The sequence below is a fragment of the Platalea leucorodia genome (genome assembly GCF_965183815.1).
Source record: "Platalea leucorodia genome assembly, chromosome: 4".
Classification (NCBI taxonomy): domain Eukaryota; kingdom Metazoa; phylum Chordata; class Aves; order Pelecaniformes; family Threskiornithidae; genus Platalea; species Platalea leucorodia.
This window is the reverse complement of record NC_138826.1, coordinates 37,296,974-37,316,767: the sequence shown is the minus strand read 5'-3', so window position 1 is coordinate 37,316,767 and position 19,794 is coordinate 37,296,974. Positions and strand designations below refer to the sequence as shown.

Genomic DNA, 19,794 nt, shown 5'->3' with positions numbered 1-19,794 from the left:
GGTTCACTGTCACGGCCAGCCCAGTTTATCAGTGTGCAGTTGTCATCACTGTTAGACTGACCTGGGGCAGCCCGAGTTGCAGTTGCATGTCCCCTTCCACAGCTTCAGCCCTGAGGGAGAGCCCTATATACTAGATATACAGCTATGTTGGACATCTGTTACTGGCTGGCTATCCTTGAAGGATGTCTGACAACTCCCAAAACAACCCACACACCAACAACTGATCTCCCAAGAGGACAATCTGGGGCCACTTAGGTTCACCTCCTGCAGGTACAAAACTTGCCTTATGCTTCTGGAGGGCCTTGCGCAGAGAGCTGACAACATCTGTCTCCTGAACTCCTCGAACTTTGAAGTGTTTCGTCCAGGCAAGAAGAACCCCCTGCAAAGTAACAGTCCAGTGACCCAAAAGCTCCAATTTTAGCGTACAAACCTGCCACAAAGGTGGCAGCCACGACCAAAGTCTGTGGAGAAGCCCTCTATGTCTCTCCACACATTAAAATGTGGGCCAAAATAAGTCACAGCAGAACATCTCACCTTGGGGTGCCTGTCAGTACAAACACAACTAAACAGGTACAGTTATAAAGTCCCAGTCCTGCAAATGCATCTCCCTGTGCTTTTTTTAAAGCATGTGTGGCTTTACTGATGCTCATCACAAACTAATAGCATTAAGCACAAAGCATTTGCAGTACTGGGACCCAAAATACAGATGCCTAGAAATAAAAAAGAGGCTAGAATAAGAGGCCACAAAATAATTGCAACTAGCCCTTCATTTCCCCATACGGCCTCTCAAACAGCTCAACTACAGGTCTTTCCTATTTAGAATCAACTGTAAAAAATAAATTGAATGAGAGCGATTAAAAAAGAAACATGCTTCAGGACAGAAAACTCTGTGTTTTACAGTTAACAGTTTTCATACAAGGGCACGTGGTTACTATGGAATCACGTACTGATTAAGTAAAAGAAGAGCTTTTACTTAAAGATCATGTTGCCTTGAGATTGGAAATGAGTGCTTGAGTGGTAGTCAAGTCCAGTTAAATGCTTATGGTCATCCACGTCTTCTTCAGAGAGCTATGTAAACATGACCCCACAAAAACGCCACAGCGTAACACTCCCATGCAATAGCTTCTCTGGGTTTTGCAAGGAGCTAGGCTTGCCAATGATATTTCTTTTTGCATCTTACCTCTTCCAATTTGGTCTGTTTGCATGGAAAAGAAAATGTAAATCCAAGAGGTAACTTCTTATGCTTCAGGTTTTTGGTCTCTATGAAGTCTAACAGACAGTCAGCAACGTAATCAAAGAGCTGCATGAGAAAGGAAAGGATAGAGTCAGGCTGCATCTGGCCGGCATGCGCTCAAGCACAGCACCACCACAAAAGACCCTTTGTGCCCTACCTCGGCTCCGTTCCCCTGTATGACCTCCTTGGGTGTGGGGTAAAACTTGCTCTCCAGCTGGCTGCTCTGTTTCCCATCATCAAACACCTTCACCCGGTGGGCACGAAACTGGGAGCCACCCAGGTCAACAGCAAGGAAATCACCCTTCTCTGCAACACAAGTGGGCAACCGTCACTGGTGATGGCCGAGAAGCATGGCCCAGATGCCATGCTGAAGGCCACAGCCCAGGGCCCCTGCCACACCATGGCCACAGGCTCTCCTGCCCCATCACGGCAGATCCTTATCCTGTGGGCCTGGAAGCATCACCAGGAAGGCTGAGAGCTGGCAACCCTAAAGCAAGGGTATCGGGTCTCTCCTGTTAGCTTGCTATGTGGCAACTAATTTCATTTTATTTAGCAGTCTGGTTTTGCCCACCCTGCTCCTTCCACAGCAGCATGTTTTCAAGCTGCAGAAGGATAAGCTTTTCAGCAAAAGAGGCCCAAAGCAACTGCAAAGCCAACCAGAGCACACAGGGGCTGCAAAACCGTACACCTGAAGTGTGGGGAAATGGGAGTTTGAGAGCATCACCTACGTCCAGTAAAGGATGCAGGATTTGCAGCCCCATGTTAAGACTTGGCCCTACTGCAGAAGCCAATTTCCAAGTGGGGCAAGACTAATTTGCCACTCAAAGTCAACCAACACAAGCATTTCCAAATGCCTCTAGGTGTTTCTGTAAAAGTACCATCCTGTTTCTCAGTCGGCAGCACTCTCAGCTCAAACACGTTCTTCTCTAGCAGGAGACCTCAGACGGCGGGACAGTTTAGCTTCACTGATAGAATAAAGCGATTATCTATTCATCCCGCGCAGAGGAGAAGGCCCTTCCCCAAAGGAAAACGCAGTGGCATGTGTGTAGCCTTGCGTGATCTTTGATCCACAGTCCAAACACCTGACTAAATTTTATCAAATCCGGCCCTGAAAGGGAAGGCAGCAGGAAATTCTACCTGTAATACCATGGTCAGATATCACAAAGGTGAGGATGCAAATTGGGTTACTCAGTAATCCGTGACATTAGTCAGACCATTAATTCCTAAATGATTAAAAACTGATGATGCTCCATATGGGTCATTTCAGGTAGCAACACTGAGGGCACTGAAAAATCTGAAAGTTTTGTTGCTATTGCAAATGGGAAAATCCAGCCAAGTTTGAGGTGTTTAAACCTCTTGGAAGCTTTGACTGGAAATAAAATAACCAAGAAAGATTTTGCAAGAGAGCAAAAATAGAAAAATCAATGTGATACTTAAAATAGGCAGTGTGTCAATAAGATACAGCCCAACTTGACTCTGCGGCATGTCCTTGACGTAGCGGAAAGGTCACGCAGGCCAGAAGAGCATTGTCCAAAGCTGGCCTTGAGGAACATGAAGTCTTGCTACAGTGATGACACTGGATGCAATTTTCCAAGTCTCCTGACCTCAGGTGCTCCCTGCAATTTCAGGACAGGGCCAGTGTCATGTAAGACCTCAGAACCAGTGACGGTCACAGAGCTAGCAAGGGCTAAGCTAATATTTCTTTTTCTTTGGTGAAGGTAGCAGCAAAAGGAAGAGTGCCCAGTTCCAGCCAGGCAGTTTCCAAGGGGTTTGTATATAATTACTCTCAGATATCACTCATTTGAAGCGGCTAGCCTCCAAGTGTTCCCTTTATGCCATTAAAGCCATTATTTCTCATTTAATTGTAGGAAAGTTACCTTCAGAAGACAAAGTCCTGTGGAAATAAGGTACAAAGCAAACATCTCTCAAGTTTTCTGCATGAACAGCTGTCATACACTGAGTCCTGACCTAGGCCAGACACAAGTCCTGCACAAGTTCAGAGACTTGGTTAAACCTGGGGAAAACATCATCTTCTGTCAGCCTGCACTGCTGGGAGCCAGCTGAGCCGGGAGAGTTATTTTGGATGTGCACACTTCTCCAAACAAGACAGGCTCTTAGATCCTACCTCACTTCACGTCCCCCCAGAGGACTCCACTGCACTTTCTCCCTCTCTAAGTCTCAGGGGCAACTGGAAACAAGGATCCAGCTGCAGCAGCAGAGCAGGCTGTTTCCTGGTAGACCCCATCCAGAAGCAGATTTTCGCAATGCAGAAGTCAAGGAAGGGCAGGAGGGGATCACTTTTTGAGGCAACAGAAAAAGCAGTGCAGAGTGTGCTGTCAGAAGCTGAGAAGGGATCACAGCTCCGAGAATGCAATGTTGCTGCCACTTTGCAATTTGAGGGGCTTCACTGCAGCATCTTGCCTTCCCTGTAGCTCCATGAACGCAGGGCCACATCCCCACACCTTCAGCACACTGCACTGCAGGGTCTGAGCTGTAGAGGCTGCCCTTGCCGTGTCCAGCCACAGCTCCTGCAGCAAGACCTGCACTAGGTAGAGTCACATTTGCAGATGAAAGAGGCTGTTTTCTGAGCACTTACTAGGTCTTTTCCTCAAAAAAGTAGCACTAGGTCAAAATCCACCTGGTGCAGGGAAAAAACCCTCTGCCAGCACTCCCCCAAGCTGTTGTCTCCTCAATACACACCTGCTCTCTCAACATGAGATAGGCAGTAACCAGAAGCCACTGGCTGCCCTGTGTCTTTGCTGTGCTGTCCTTGAGTACTGGCAGCAACCCATCATCTTCCTAAACCAGCACTGCTGTGATGGAGCAGGGGGAACTCACCTGAGCCATCGGGAAGCGAGCGCACAAATGACGGCAGCATTTTTACTGTTGCCGTGGGGTTCGTGTCTCTCCCCAGGCCCTTCACCATCTCGGCCTGGAAGCGAGCCATCACGTCCAGCAAGACATCGTCGGAGAGACGCATGTGATACAGGTACCTGTCAACCTGGAAAGATGAAAGGTGTTACGCAGGAGGCATGCAGGCTCCTCAGTGCTCAGCAGCTGCCTAGGATGAGCACTGCTTTCACATTACAAAAGGACTCTCCTGTGTGTACCGGGAAGCTTCCTTTATCTCTGCAAGCAGAGAAAATGCAGGAACTTCCTAGCCACTTGCACTGGTTTTCTAACCATGAGGGGTGCAGTTTGGCATGAAGGATCAGAAAATCCTGAACTCCAATTCCAGCAGCACCCTTGCATTACGCTGGACAAGAATTACTATGCTCATTCCCACCCACTTGATGGATATGAGGCTAAACAGATCCTAAGGACACAAAAGAGTTGCTTTCACATATGTAACAAACTGAAGGTGAGCATACCACCTATGTAAACCCCACCTCTCTGATTCTACAAGTTCATCTCATTTTTGACCTCAGCACCTAAATTCCCATGACCGTCAGTGTGAGCAAGCTCCAGGACATCATCAGAACATTTACTCTTATAAAAACTTTGTTTTGAAACTGTTTAATGCAGCCTTGGTGAATTACTGTGAAAAAGTTAGCCAGCTTTCCTGATGGCTCAGTAACTTGCCAACATACATAAGCCCATGAGACTTGTGTGAGAACCTGACAAGCTGTTTTTACACCATCCTCTCCTCCTATACATGTAATGAACTAGAACTGCAAAGTATCTCGACCTGGTAAGAATTTGACCTCTCTGAGTCAGGTCCAGAAAATGCCATCAGTACCCAAGCGTGTCAGCCACAACCTGAAAACATCTATTCAGCTACTGCTTTACTCCACAGACAATTAACTTTGTTGGCATGCCAGGCTGGAGCTCAAAGCCTTTTTCTCACTACAGCTCTGTCCTTCATTCTCTTGTGATTCTAGGATTACATCTAAAACACATTTTTGGGTGCAATCAATATCCTTTCTTAAGGGTCTATAACTTGCAGCATACAGCAAAATCAAAGCCAGTTGAATTTAAAGGGAATCAAAAGCATCTATGAAGTAGCAGACACTCATTCAGATAAATTGGTAGAGAAGCTAATCAGGGTTTCTGCACAGCTTCATCAGGGCAAAACTTAAAGTTTTATTCTTCGGGACTACACACTGCTTGGACTGACATTTACCTGCAGGGGTGGATACACAGCTGTAAGGTGGCCTAGGAACTACATAGCTGGGTACCACAAAGGATTAACACAGCAACATAACAATCTGTCAACATCCAAATACTTTTCCACTGGGTGGCCAGACTTCAGTGCTGTATGAACAAATGTGATGCAGGCGTAACAATTCTGTGCTCCGAACAGCTGGATATCCCCTGGAGGGTAATCCATGTTAACATCCTACTCCTGATGACATGAGACTCAGGGCCAGAGGCGGTGGGCAGGGCAGAGAGGTGGGACAGCTTCCAATGCTTTGCTAGTACAGACACTCAGCTCTTGGACCGTGGGCTACATTATTATGCTGCTTTATCCGTTCAGAGCATTTCATCAGTCCCATTTACACAGGGAGGTCTGGAGGGCTGGGAGAACACGCACAAAACAAGCCCCACCGGCAACAAGGCAGGATTTAAAAGGTAGCATTGTTTAAACAGAGGAAAACGCAGGTTGTAGATAAATTGGCCTCTTCTGCAATTTGGGCTGGCCACCTATATTAATGAGGCACAAACTAATTACTTATTCACAGTCCCATTTTTAAACTGATGGTCAGCAATGACCCACCTGAAAGAGTCAGGACCCTGAAAGTAACTCCAGCACTTACCTCACAGCAAAACATACACACACAGAGGAGAAAGTCTTAAACTACAAGATGCAGTTGGCAAGGAGCAGCAGCTGCCTTTGGATACAGCTGTGCCTTGAAAAGGCCATTATTTAGATCTTTCTTTGTAGCCCTCGTTTGCACAAGCACTTGATTTCCACCAAGGCTTTTTTAAGGCCTCACCACTGTGTAGGATCCACCATCTCAGCCCAAGCACCAGCACGGCTTTTTGGGGCACACACAAAAAAAAAAAAAAAAACCAAACAAACCAAACCAAACCAACCAACCAACCAACCAACAACCCCGAAACACTAACTGGAGACATATAGCACTCACATTCTCACACAGACCCAAATAACCTTGTGACAGAAGTCCCAGTGGAAACAAACCTAAACAGTAAAAAAAAAGACCACATCTGTTTGCAGAGAACACACACTAGCTCCCTGCTCCCCAGAGAAATTGCATTCCCCACCCTGTTTACTTACAACCATAGGAGAAGACAGTCCTCTCCAAGGAACTAGATAAGGCAGAGCCCAAGAAAGCCTGCTGACTCTCTAGTCTGATTTACAAGCAGAGCAAGGGCCTGCTCACATACCATTTGCTTGTAAACACAGGAATGGCCAGGCTGTGCATCACCAAACCCTGTCTCACTGCCTCCCTCCCACCACACAAGGACAGTCCTTGTTTTTAAGTGTCTTGCCTCAATTATGGAAACAGCACTATTTTCGTGGTAGGGAGGCTCTTGTTCTTGCCACCAGAGAGCAAATAAGCCTGGGGAGGGAGCGGTGGGAAGGCATTCTTTCTTTCTAATTAGGGAGAAATCACCTCTGCTCCATACAACCTACCCTGGGCTTCTTAAAAGACATCTCTAAAGAGCACGTGTTTTCTTGCCTTCAGGCGAGGCTAGTTTGCACCTAGCAGAAAGATTTAATTTTTTAAATGGCTTTGCCAGAATCCCTCTGTCCCCTCCTCTCCACTGTCCTGACTTCAGGGAAGTCCTCCCTCAACTACACTCTGGATGTTTCTCTGAAGAGCCCACCCCACCCAAGCACTGCTCCACAAGGACTCTACCTTTCTCAGCAAAAAGTAGAAAAAATAGTGCTGTCTAGATCTTAGATCAGATCCTCACATGAGGACAGGGCATTGGGGCCCCCTTCTGATCATATGAAACCCTGGGGATAAAAGGGCTATGACTGGGAGACAGAGTCAGAGACATCTGACTGTTGAGATACCAGGACCTCGCTTGGAACGCTTCTCTTCAAGGCAGAATTAGTGGAAGAAGCGCCCCTAAGAACAAGCCACTCCACATTTAAGCAAGGGCACAGAGAAGACAAGCCAGTGTTCCTCGCTTTACTCGTGAGCTCAGTGGTGCAGGCGGATCTACCCACCCAGCCCTTGGATCTCCCGCAGTGCCACGCGTCTGCAGACAGCCCCGCCTCCAGCTGGCTGGAAAACAACAGGACAGACTCTGCCAGCAATGGCCACCAGAAAGCACTCACTGGAGATGCCAGGAGAACAGAGTACCCGCAGGGGACATGTCTAGAAACCAGAGGACCTCTGACCCAAGAAGCTTACAGGTCCCATGTGGTCTTATGATGGAGAGCCAAAAACCCGTTACAGCATGGCCATGAAAGTAGATTAGGGAAGAGCAACCATTAGGCAGCTCACTCCCAGCACTGATGGCTTCAGATCTGGGCCATCTTGAGCTTTTCCGACTGTAATTAAAGGTCACATCTATAAACATCAGGGTGATCAGCCAGGTTTGGCCAACCAGAGAGGGGGCACAGGCACTTCTCCCACACCAACAGTAGCTGGAACTGTCTCTTGAGTCCCAGAAGACCTGGCCCAAAGACCCCAGGAATTTTCCCTACCCCTGCTACAATGTCAACAACTCTGGTTCCTGTTCAGCTTTAGAAATCCCAATTTTCACCCTACACTTGAAAAGCAACTCAGCAAGAGGTTCCTTTCTGCCCTCTGGACTACACCACACCATGCCAGATAAAGTTTAAGCACCACTTTTCCTTACTGAAGATCATTTGCTCCGTTACTGGAAGAGAACTTACAACTGTGCAGGGAAAAGCACTAACCAGACCTATTTTCACACTTGTCAGAAGGTTTAGGGTCCAAATACTTCTTACCCCATTTGGCTGCATGGCTTTAGTAGATTATGCCATTATCTAGTCTGCATTACGTACTGCAGACCCCACAGTATCTGAGTAACACAGCTCTCAAAACAGGAATCAGCTAACGCTGCATCTTACCTTTTTTATTTGATCCTCTTTTAGCTTTGTGAAATGGAAAGCTAGCAAGTGGACAGCAAACATTTTCTTGAAGCGGATGGATGAGCCAGTAGTGACAGAACTGCTGTGAGTAACTCCAAAGCGACAGGTCTTTATTCACGAAGCTGGAGCTAGAGAGACTTCAGCTGAGGCATTTCCCCCAGGATGAAATAGTGGAGTTCCTGGGAAATTGAGTCCAGAAATAAATCCATCCAGTGTGATCGGTTCAATGACTGAACTTCTGTCTCTTTGTATCACCCCCTCCCATCAACCCAAAGTCCCTCCCTCCCCAGCTACATACTTCATTGTGCCAGAGCAGGCACCTGGAGAGCTGCCAAGCTGAAGGGGAGAAAAATCGATTTTGTTACTGCCCCACTTGGGAATTGTTACCACTTCGCAATGTAGTTGCTACGCAGCCTGCCCTGCTTCGCCCCGCTTCGTTCCCGGGGGGCTGACAAACTCCCACCAGCACAGCGTACAACAAAGTGCTGCAGGGAATCTGGAAAATTAGAGAGGGTTTTAGGAGGTTTCTTCCCTCTGCTCAGCACTCCCACTTGCGAGACAAGCTCTTCTGCATGAATTAACTCTGCTCTAGTTCCACACAGTGCACCCTTATCTGCAGCTTTTTTCCAATTAAGCTTCAGCCGTGTAAAGGAGCGAAGAGACACACAGACCCCTGACCCCAGCTGAAATACCTCTTGCGCAATTTCCAGCAGAGAGGTTTAGTACAGATTATTCTCCCTTCACCCCTCCTGAAGACAAAGTTTCAGACCAGTGCAGATCCTCGGTACTGCAAAACCTGGGGAGGGGACAGATTTACCTGGCAGCCAACAGTGTTGATATCAGACTGCCTCACTTGATAAATGCCTTTAACTGGCAGCATAGAGTGCCTACAGCAAGAGCGGCTTCCTTACGCCATCAGAGCTGAATTTGACACAGCCTATAACTACTAGTCCTCTCAAAAGTTCGTCCTGAACACAGAAGTGTTTCCAGGATTTTGTCACTGTATCAAGTGATATGGAGTATGGAAACATCATCCAAAGGAAACCGGGTAAAATGTTGACACAAAGGAGAGAAACAAAAAAGAAAAAAAAAAAAAAAAGGCATTCTCATGGGGTAATTAGAGGCTCACTCTCAAACTACACCTACAGTCAGTGTGTTTCCCCCCAATTACTGTTCAGTACTTCAGCTGGAACTGAGTACACTTACTGCACTGGCAGACAATTGCCACCCAAAATTTGCAGAACGAGATTACAACTAAAAATTATTTTGATAAATTAGAAAAACAGCCTCAGGGCAGGGGGAGAATAGAGAGATAGAAAGGGGGCGGGGGTGCCAAGTAACGGGAGGAAACACAAAGAACTACCAAGCACAAGTAGAAAACTGTCTACACAGATCCAGAGCGGGGCAGAAGCAGCCAGTTAGCAGAACAGGATCTCAGGCTATATCAATGCATAGCCTAAAGTGGACCAAACAATCTCATGCTATTTTAAAAAAAGTGCGATTTTTTTATGATCATCATGCTGAGCTCTATGAACAGGAGTATAATCCACAGACACACAAAACAACACTCAACTCTATACTCAGCACCAGTCTCGGGAAGAGGACTCTGCCCAGTCCTGGCAGCTACAGCACATCAAGAAGCATGGATCAGAAGGAAATATCTCTGCTGAACATCAGGAGCAGTCACAGGTTACATTTTTTCAGCCTCTGATCACGAGGGAAGACTGAAAGAGCTGAGGGAGGAGAAGGGAACTCCCTCTGCAGAGACAAATTACACAGAACCTCTGCTAGGAAAGGTTGAGGTCGGTTTTTTGTTTTTTTTTTTCCTCCCCCTCCTGCCTTGCATCAGGGATGAGCTCTGGACACCAGGAGATCCCGCCAGCTCTATTTATTTTCCACTATTCTAGAACAAGAGTAAAGCAGACAGAGTGGCTGAACAGTCCATAAATAGGGCTTGTTCTAAAATTAGGCCTTTGATCTTCAAGAGAAAGAGAGAAAAGAAAGAAGAAAAAAGCCACACTACCAGCCAGAAAGCACGGTTCACTTCTCCTGTATTCATCTTTTAATAACTGCTGGCTCGTTAAGTCAGACACTGACACCCAGAGGGACTGTCTCTTTCCTCATTGTTTACCCATGCCATCCGAGTCACAACCCCTCTGGCCAGCAAAATTGAAAACATCACCTTTCAAGCTCCATCCCACTTTGATCCAGAGCTCATTGTGTCTGTAATACAGTAGATTTATTTTTCATTCTCTCTTTTCTTTCTTTCTCTAACGGATGCCACTGGAAAAGGGTCTCAAAGATCTAAATGTTACTAAACTGGCAGCAAGCTCTGTCAAATACCTGACATGTCAGAATCACTGCGTAACTTGTTCGCTCATCCCTGGTGCATCCTAGCTTCAGGCAGGCTGTTGTGCAAGAAAAGAAAAAAACATTATCTCATTTCCACGCAGACAGCAGTTCAATGCACTAAGAGCCCAATACCCAAATATGTTACAGCCATTTTGTATGTATTCTGGCCAGTACAGGGGAAACAATCCAGGACCAAGTGAACAGATCAGCTCCAGTTGCATGCAGCTTGGAGGACTGAGGCAATGTTGGTTTTTTGCCTTTGTTAGAGCTGTACCCAATAAAAGTCAGTCACAAACACTCCCTTCTCCCTTTGCAAGGGCCAACAAGACTTCAAAGTTATAATACTCCCCTCTCTACTTTCTTCTCCTGCAGTTCTCCCTCCGAACCCTGTCTCAAGGCACAATGGAGAATCCTGAAGAGGCTGGTGCTCACGTAGCCCATCTGCCTCCCACAGCCTTGCAGTCAAAGGCCTGCAGAAAAAAGGAGCTCACAGCTACAATGGGGAAATTCAGATAAATGTCTGAGTACATCAGCTAAACATGCACCAGTTACCTCCAGAAAGAGATACCCTATTAATAAGCATTTTATTGCTGGAGAAACGCATCTGTCTTTGGTGAGGTATCAGAGGCAGTGGCAACACTTGTTGATGAATTTGGCACCCAGATTAACAAGGAGATCATAGACAGGGCTAGAGGTGAGTCATCAGGAGAAATCCTTCTTCCAAGACCAACCCTTAGAACATGTTTCCCCTCCCAGTAGCAGCAGCTTTGTTCCCCATTATATTCCCACAAGTTCATCAAAACTCAGGGACAGAAAGGGGTCCCTGCATTCGTCCTGCATATGCCTCTCCTAGGGCAACATCAGGCTGCAAAACGAGGCAGAACACCTGAAGGGACTGACTGGAAAATCCACTCCAAGGATAGATGCTATTTAGAAGAGATGGAGACAGCACAGACAGAAAAGAGCATACTGGCTTAAGAGAAAGAAGGCTTTTACCAAGTAGTGCTGTTACAATCAGCGTTTTACATTTGAAGCATAACAGATAAACACAAAAAAATAAATTGTGAAATCAATAAACTTCCAAACATCTGTAACTTGAATGCCTGAAAATAACCTGGAAATCTGAACACCTGAAATAAACAGTTTTGCAAATGTGATTCCCAGATCAAGTGAACAATATTGTTGATGCTGTTTAAAAAGTTTTGGCATAGCCCCATGGAGAAGAGCAAGAGGCCACTCAATCCTACCCCAGGGGCTTGCTTCCACAGGGCATGTTAAAAATGTACAGCTGGCATAGCTTTGTACCGCACCAGTCCGGATTGTACCACATGGGACCAATTTGGCAGCCATTCTAATGGGAGTCAATGACAGCCACACCATTAGCTCAGAAGAAAAGAAAACTTTCATAAAAAGTCAGCCTAGAAACGCCTGAATAAACTTCAGAGCTCTTAAAACAGTTACTATGGAGTTCACTATGGAAACAAGCAATGAGTTAAGCCAAGTGCTAATCTCAGCAAAATACAAAAAGAATGCTTATAGTCATTTAGCTTCCTTATTGCAAGGCTTGCTGCTCAAACACAAGGCTGGCTTATACCCCGAAGTCCCAGCCACTCTTTCCTTGCTCAAAAAAATACACTAGTACACAGCTTAGTGTACAATTAAAGGATAAATTTATCAAAATAGACTAGAAGCAAAGTACAGTAGCAACGTGGGTCTCCTGCAACCCAACCCCACACGCACTGGGGGAAAAAAACAAGGAGTCGTCCTTGCACAAGTGTGGTTTTAAACAGTGGTCCACAGATTCAGCAAGTAGTTTGCAGTCCAAGAGGTAAGTGGGCAAATGTCTGCTATCAAAACCCATCTGCAGGCTTGAGCAACTACAACTTCCCTTTGAGTCTGTCAAGTGCGAAGGACACAAGGAGGCAATTGATACCACTCAATCAATAAACCACACCACACAAGCTATTTGAATAGTATCAAATGGAATACATTTGTAAGGGTTAATTGCAAGTTCACATTCTGTGCAAGTCATGTTGCTGTTAAGCAGAGGCTGTCAGGACTCTGGGAAAGCAAAGCAGAATTACTCATCCGCAAAGCAGAAAATTCACAACATTCATATGGCCACTGCAACACATACACAGCTGCTTGGTTTTTCTTAGGGGAAGAAAGAAAGATGGGGCTTTGCAGGGGAAGGACCTAAAACTTTCCCTCCCCACCAGTCTAGTACTGAAATCAGCAGGAGATCATGTGGACTAAAAACATTTACACACTGCTTGCTTTTTAGTAAATAATGGGGAAAGAGTACACCAAATGCACTGAAAACAGCTGTTAAAAACATTACTCAAACTGCTGCAGAATTGTTTCTGAACAGCAGCTTAAAGGATTGATACTAGGAGGAAGTAAAGGGGATTCACAGCAAACTTTCAACCTGCAGAAATATGTGGTTGATCATTTTAGAAAGTCAGGTATTTGATACAGTGAAATTGAACCTGGCTTTTACAGGTATCCCAACATTAACACACGCAGGATCTGCAGACCTGTATATAGCCAACCCCAGAAACACGGTTGCTGCAGCATTATTCTCCTCAGGCAGCGCCAGCAACATGTCCCAGCACTGAAACCCATTTCTGTGAATACACAGCAGTATCAGCATCTGATTCTTTCCACTCTCCAGTAGCCTTACTGGGAGCTCAAAAGCTACCTTAAAGCTCCTCACACAAATGGCAGCATCCGCATGTGTATGAAAGAGGCATAGCCTGGTGGTGCACTGCCTTAAACATTATTCAGTGACACTGCATCAGGAAAAAAAGTCCTTTTCCTGAGAAGTCAGTTCCAACAAATTAAACCTTCCTCCAGGTGGTAAGCACCTAACTTTACCAGTTTATGATAGCCACGATAAAATAGGTATGTGGAAATACTACTGGCACAAATACCAACCCACAAGATGTTACTTAAACTGTAAGCTGTTATGTGAACTTAAGTAAAATATTTCATGTCTCCTCTCAAAATTCAGATACCACAAAAAAACTGGCATGGAAGCAAAAAAAACATTTATGAAGTGCAACAGAACAAAATAATTTGTATGAAACTGAATTAGAAAAATCAAGGAGAAACAGACATCCGAATTTCTCAAAATAAAATAAATAATACCTATGCCTCTAACATCTCCTCCTTTGCCCCCAAAATCATAATCCAACTTTTTTTTTTCTTTCCCCCAAACTTTGCCTGAATCAGTGTGATGAGCTTTTCCTAGGAGAAAGAATACGATTTAACGAGCAAGGACAGATTTTGCTTTGTTTCAGTAATTACCCTTCAGATGACAGAATTGAAATTTACTCAAAAATTCCAGAATTTCATCATTCCCCAACACATGAACACAAATTTCGCCTCCTTCCACATTTTCAGAGGACACAAAGGTTGGAGGCGCATGACTCCTATCACCATTCTGACCCAATTTCCTGCCACATTGTTCATTACTTGTTCGTTATCTGTTAAACTCTGCCCTTTGGGAAGGGATGGAATGAGTAGCTAATTAATTACTAGTGAAATATCCGATGTTTATTAATGATGTGAGGATATCTTGCAAGAGGACATCAAGTTCAGATTTTCACATAGCAGCAGATCATACACTTACGCTGAACACCATGACTGAAAAAGTGTACAGCTGACTGGTAAAAGCAAACTTATGGCCTCTGAGCTTTAAACAGTCCATTTCTCTGAGTGCTTCACGTAACTGGTCACAAGAGAAGGAAAAACATCAAGGAGCTGCACCAGTGTAAACATGAAATGCCAAAGAAGTTACTAAAATAGTATTTTATTTTATTAATAAAAACTAAACAGAATTAGGACATGGTTCTATTTTTTCTTTTTCCCTGTTTCCTTTGAACTATTCTGATCATCTCTTTTTGAACCAAGGCCATATCTACCATTCCTGTGCTGATCCTGCCACTCACTCTCCAGCTGTCTCAGCATTTCTTGCGTTAGAAGTCCTTCACGCAGCAATCTGTTGGCAAGAGATCCACGTCCATGGCTTTTCAGATCCTCCTGCCTTGTAGCAGATCGATAGGCTTTCAAGTTCTTTGCTCTTCGTTCTCCTGGAACCTCCGCTGCAGCAATAGAGAGTGCCTCTGTGGATTTTGCACCATGACGGTCTGAAACCGGCCTGGCATCCCTCTTAGTCCTTGAAAGAGGAAAGTCTTCTGACACAACTTCTGCTGTGACAGAAGCAGCTGCAGATTGTGAAGCTCGGATCAGCTTCGTGATGTTGCAGACACCAACTTGTATAATGTTGTCTAGTTTTTTCTGAATATCCCTTACAAGGGCAGCATCAGGGAACATATCCATGAAGCGGTAACTGAAAAGAGGCAAAACAACACACAATTAAACCTTTTTGCTAAAGGACTGCTCACTGGGACAAAAACGAGATACATTCTATGTAAAGCAAAAAAAAAAAAAATTATTACGTGTTGCATGGGAAGGCCACTGTATTTTAAGTGGCATTTCAGCTGCTCCAGTCCAGGATCACCTTGTTTCTAACTTTCTCTCTCTGTCAGTCACAAACTGTTCTCTGCAGAACCCATGACTTGCTCCCACAACATAGCTACATTTGCATTTGTCAAGATCCTCTAAAGGGCCAAAGGAGCCCATATTGCACCACATACACACGGGCCTGAAAACACTGCTTTTCTAGGACTGTAAGTAATAAATATTAGGAAAAAATAAAATAATTTTCAAGCGCAAAGATGATACCTTAACCACAAATAGAGGTCAAAAACATCATGAACAGCTTCAAGGTGCACAAGTTCTTTGATGTTCTTTGGAGCAGCTAATGGCCATTTGGTGTGCCGACAGAGCCAGTCAAACGTCAGAGGCTCATTTCTACTGAACTGTCTTGCAAACTGAAAAACAAGCAGATTCAGTGAAGTCCTCAGTCAGGAAAGAAGAAATCCCAAATAAATTAAATTCACTTGAGTCTGTATACATAGAATACTCCAGAAAATACCTGCTTTGTTTTACACAGCCCAAATGCCACACATTCTTTTACTTAATTACTCAACACAGGAGTCACATCTCCTTCCCAGGGCCTCATTAACACAATTTGTCCATGGGCCATGCACAGAGTTAAGCAACAAAAGTATAGAGCTATCCAGAAAAGTGTAACACTGAAGGCATATGATTTCATCTAGCAAAGCAAATGGACTTTGTCTTTTTTTCTTCTGCTGCTCCTATTCTGTTAATTATCTTGTTTCAGAATCTCCAGGGTTGAGAAAATGTTAAATGTGTTCCCTGACTTAGGAAACACACTATTCACAACCCAAACAGATTAATCTGCACTAGAAATCAGCCCTTCTGAAACCTAGATATCCCAGCTCTTTTACTAACAGATAAACAAGACAAATAAGATTTAAATTTAAGATTTTCAGGAGCATTGATGACTTGGAATAACTGCTTCCTAACTGGCTGATACAAGAAGTTTTTTGGTTTGTTTTGTTTGGTTTTTTTTTTTTTGCCAAGGAATGGGGCTTAAATTCACACAGGCATTCACAACAGCCCACCTACCTCCCTCCAACATCACATTATGCTCCTCTGCACCTTCATTACTTGGGATCTGAATGCTCAGCATTTTCTTAATGAGGCACATTTTTTTTCAACTCTTTAAATCAATCACTCAATTTTTATTAGCCATTTTTTAAAAGCACAGGTCTAATATCTGTGACATGAGGGCACCACATCAGTTTCATTTTTACACTATTTTATTAAAAATGTTTAATGCAGACTCTAAAAGGGGACAAAGGCGATACTGTCTAACGAAGTAACAGTCCCAAACAAAATTATTAATCCTGAAAAACTAAAATCAGCTGACTACAAATTCCTCAAAATAATCACTCTGGGTGCACAGTGGCAAATAGTTCATCCAGGCCTGAAAAGTGAAATGACGTAATTCTGAGAACAACTTACAGCACTGTATTTTCTGGGGTTTTGATTCTACGTAACTGTATTACAACATCAGCAATCACACTTAATCCCACATTCTTTTCTTTTGTTCACAAGCTAACACCTTGAAGCAGCGGTACCTTGGTTTTTAAGGACTACTTTTAGATACACTGTAGTGCAAAGCTTAACAGTGCACAAGTGACTACATAACACAATTCTGATCTCTCCCAGTTCAAAGATCGCCTGCAAGGCAAGCAGTAGGATTCTCTGAGGCAAACAGCAGAAAAGCTATCCAAATTTTAATTTACATCACAAAATGAGAATCAGTTCTCAGAAGTTAAAAGCTTTGGCCAATAAAAATGGTGAAGAATGCAATTTAAAAAAAAAAAAAAAAAATCTCCAGCTCTTTTATATTACCACCTGTGAGCACTTTTAAGAATGCTCTCAAATGATCTAATGACAAACCCCACAATAAATGTAGCAGCGAGATACAGCCTCAATGCACCAAGACTCCCTTGCTCCAATATAAATACCACATTTTTTGGAGGAAAAAAATAACTGACCTTCAACAATGTGGTACACACAAAAGGCTCTTTTCTGTTCAAGGGTGCAGTGCAGAAGACATATCGTGATCGCAAATTTAGTGGAATGTGCTGAATCATATCTGCTAGAAATTTAAAGTCATCAATATTGCAGACAAAGTAAAGCCCATCAACTTGTGAGAGACTCACAAAAATATCCTGTGAAAATATAACCAAATGAAGAGGATGTTATTACAGGGGAGGGTTGTTAGACTTTGTATTACCAAACCAAAAAATGATGTACTGTTTCAAAGGCTAGTTATACTGAAAGAACAGTCACAACTATCAAATTTGACCACAGTAATAAAAAAGGTGGCAGGGAAGTTCCCTCTTTTAACAGGATTTTCATAAAATTCTCTAACACAGTCCAGAGGAGAAGACATAATGCACTACGCTTTATTTAAGCATTTTCAATTAGTCTCCTAAGTAACAAATACAGTGTTCTGGACGTGTATATTTTAATTACAAAGAACACCATCACAGGAACCAGTTACTACTATGTTTAGAACTTGTTCCAGGTTTGTCACTTAACACGACCCAAAAAGCTAACTTTACAGCATAAAATTCAATAATTGAGGTATTTTTAGCCTAATGTGAGGAACAGATCTATTTTAGGAAGAAAGAAATCACAAGATAAATACACTATTGCAATAGAGGAGTTCAAAGTACACCTGAAACATATCCAAGGTTTGGAGAAACAGGAGATGCCACTGCACATTGCAGGGGAAATTTTTATGGGCTCCCAAAATTATTTCTCTAGTGTAAATCTTTGAAAGATTTTTTTAAAAGATCTTTAAAGAAATACTGAGCTTCTCAATTAAATATGTGACTGAATACTTAAGAGATCAATAATAACATAGGTTTTTTATCTTAATATTTCTATGCTAACCCAGAAATTCTCAATAGTAAAATTTTAAAGATGTGCTGTTACCCTACCAGCCTAAGTCTTCCAAGATGTCTCCAAGCATAATCTTTTACCTCAAGGTTAGAAATCATACACTTTGCTACATAACAGCACATCAACAGAGAACAATAATACGCATTTAAATCCATGAAAGCTGATAAGAATTTCTCAGTGTACTTAAAACTGTGATAGTATTTTTTTAAATACAGCATTGGAAGCTTTATTTCTACTTTAAAAGGTTTAGGCACTTCCAAAAATTCTACTATTCAGCTAATGATGAGATCAAGTAGATCCCACAAAACCTGTTTTCTCAAAGTTAAGCAGACACTATTTTACCATAAAGTCCACAGAACCAGGAAAAAAATCAGGTAGCTCTCAGATGTACAGAAATCTGACATGATCAGCCCAGTTTCCCAGGAATTTTCACATGAATTTACCAAAATTTCAGTCTCTAATGTTTTCAGCCTCAAACCAAAAAGTCTACATTTAAAATACAGGAAAGGTAAAATGAAAAGGCTGTTGCACACTCTTCAACACGTGTAAACATATTTACACACTTCAACAGCTTTCAAGTTTATTATAACACAGAAAAGTTAAGCATTCTAAACATATTTGCAGTCCCTGCTGTGGTAGAGAAGAATCCAATTGATAAAAGATACACACAAGGCTGTCTGTTAGGTTCCCAAAGTGCATGTTCGTACAAAAGCAGTGACTACAAGCAATGCTTAATTTTTAAAGCAGAAATTAATATTTTGATCATTCTTACAATTAGATTGGATAGAGTGGCATCAGGGAGATGATAAGCAAACATTTCTATCTGCTCAGGAGTAGGATGTAGGCCAGCTGCCTGATGGGAAAATAAAAGAAAAAAATTTCCATTAATTCTCAATATTGTTCTTAAGTTAGTGCATCAGAAGCAAAATCTAGAAAGACAAAACACAAAAAACCAAAGCACCCTACAGAGTTCAGTTTATTTAGCACGCTTATCTGGAACTTAAGAACTTCTGTGTTTGAGCTTTTAATTCTTAAAAGAACAGCTTCAATATAAATGAAATATTGCAAGCCTCCAAATGGGACATGTATTCAAAGTCCATCATGATGCAATCCATTTTTATTACTAACTTGTAAACAGACAGAAGGAAAAATAATTTAGGATCAGAACATAGTAAACCAGCTCCAGAGCACATTTGTACAAACTGGGTACTAAGCCTCTCACCTTCACAGGGCGCACAGGCTCACTCAAAATTTCCTTCAACTGCACGAGGTCATCATGATGCATTGTAGTGACTTCTCCTTGTTTGAAGGACGAGCCATAACGCCCAGCTCTGCCTGCGATTTGTAGAGCCTGAGAGGTTGTAATGGAGTCTATTTCCTTTTCTCCCTTCTCATTGATAGTTGGCTTTACTATAGAGTTAAAAATTATTCTTTTTATACACCTGAAATATTTGAACAAAAACAAAGAGGAATCCTTTTTTGCAAACTATTTCCAATATGCAACCTACTACAGAAGAATGAAAGCCTTTTGGTTTGTTGGTGGATTTTTTTGACCCTTTTTCCCCTCTATAAATTAAGGGACCACAGATACTACTTACGGACACAGCGTATTCAAAAGGGCAGCACAAGACTACTGGCAGTTGCAGGAGAATCATCACCCCTACACACATCAATTGTGTTCTAATAGGGTCCCAATCCATTCATCATCATCTGCCTCAGTAGTTTATAGCAATGTGACTACATCGCCTTCAGCAACAAA

At 43.2% G+C, this 19,794-nt stretch overlaps 2 protein-coding genes across 6 annotated transcripts in view; both read right to left on the bottom strand.

The window, feature by feature from the left end:
- Window positions 1-8,328, bottom strand: part of LOC309590027 (hexokinase HKDC1-like) — a 19,843-nt gene extending 11,515 nt beyond the window's left edge. The window contains exons 1-5 of the mRNA XM_082310899.1: window positions 8,250-8,328; window positions 4,073-4,235; window positions 1,392-1,540; window positions 1,181-1,300; window positions 284-379 (exon numbers count right to left, since the gene is read on the bottom strand). Coding sequence (XP_082167025.1) covers window positions 284-379; window positions 1,181-1,300; window positions 1,392-1,540; window positions 4,073-4,235; window positions 8,250-8,312 — 591 coding nt within the window. The 5' untranslated portion in view covers window positions 8,313-8,328. The remainder of the gene's footprint in view (window positions 1-283; window positions 380-1,180; window positions 1,301-1,391; window positions 1,541-4,072; window positions 4,236-8,249) is intronic.
- The window catches only part of SUPV3L1 (Suv3 like RNA helicase), a gene marked incomplete at its 5' end in the record, with an annotated part of 27,513 nt that continues 16,009 nt past the window's right edge, over window positions 8,291-19,794 (bottom strand). The window contains 6 exons of one of the 5 annotated variants that reach the window (XM_082310902.1): window positions 8,291-8,449; window positions 14,576-14,976; window positions 15,372-15,520; window positions 17,120-17,296; window positions 18,808-18,888; window positions 19,258-19,477. In XM_082310902.1, the coding sequence (XP_082167028.1) occupies window positions 8,385-8,449; window positions 14,576-14,976; window positions 15,372-15,520; window positions 17,120-17,296; window positions 18,808-18,888; window positions 19,258-19,477 (1,093 nt within the window). In that variant the 3' untranslated portion in view covers window positions 8,291-8,384. Of the gene's footprint in view, window positions 8,450-10,981; window positions 11,093-13,852; window positions 14,977-15,371; window positions 15,521-17,119; window positions 17,297-18,807; window positions 18,889-19,257; window positions 19,478-19,794 lie in introns of those variants that run through there. The other 4 variants (XM_082310903.1, XM_082310901.1, XM_082310904.1 and 1 more) reach the window with 4 other exon arrangements.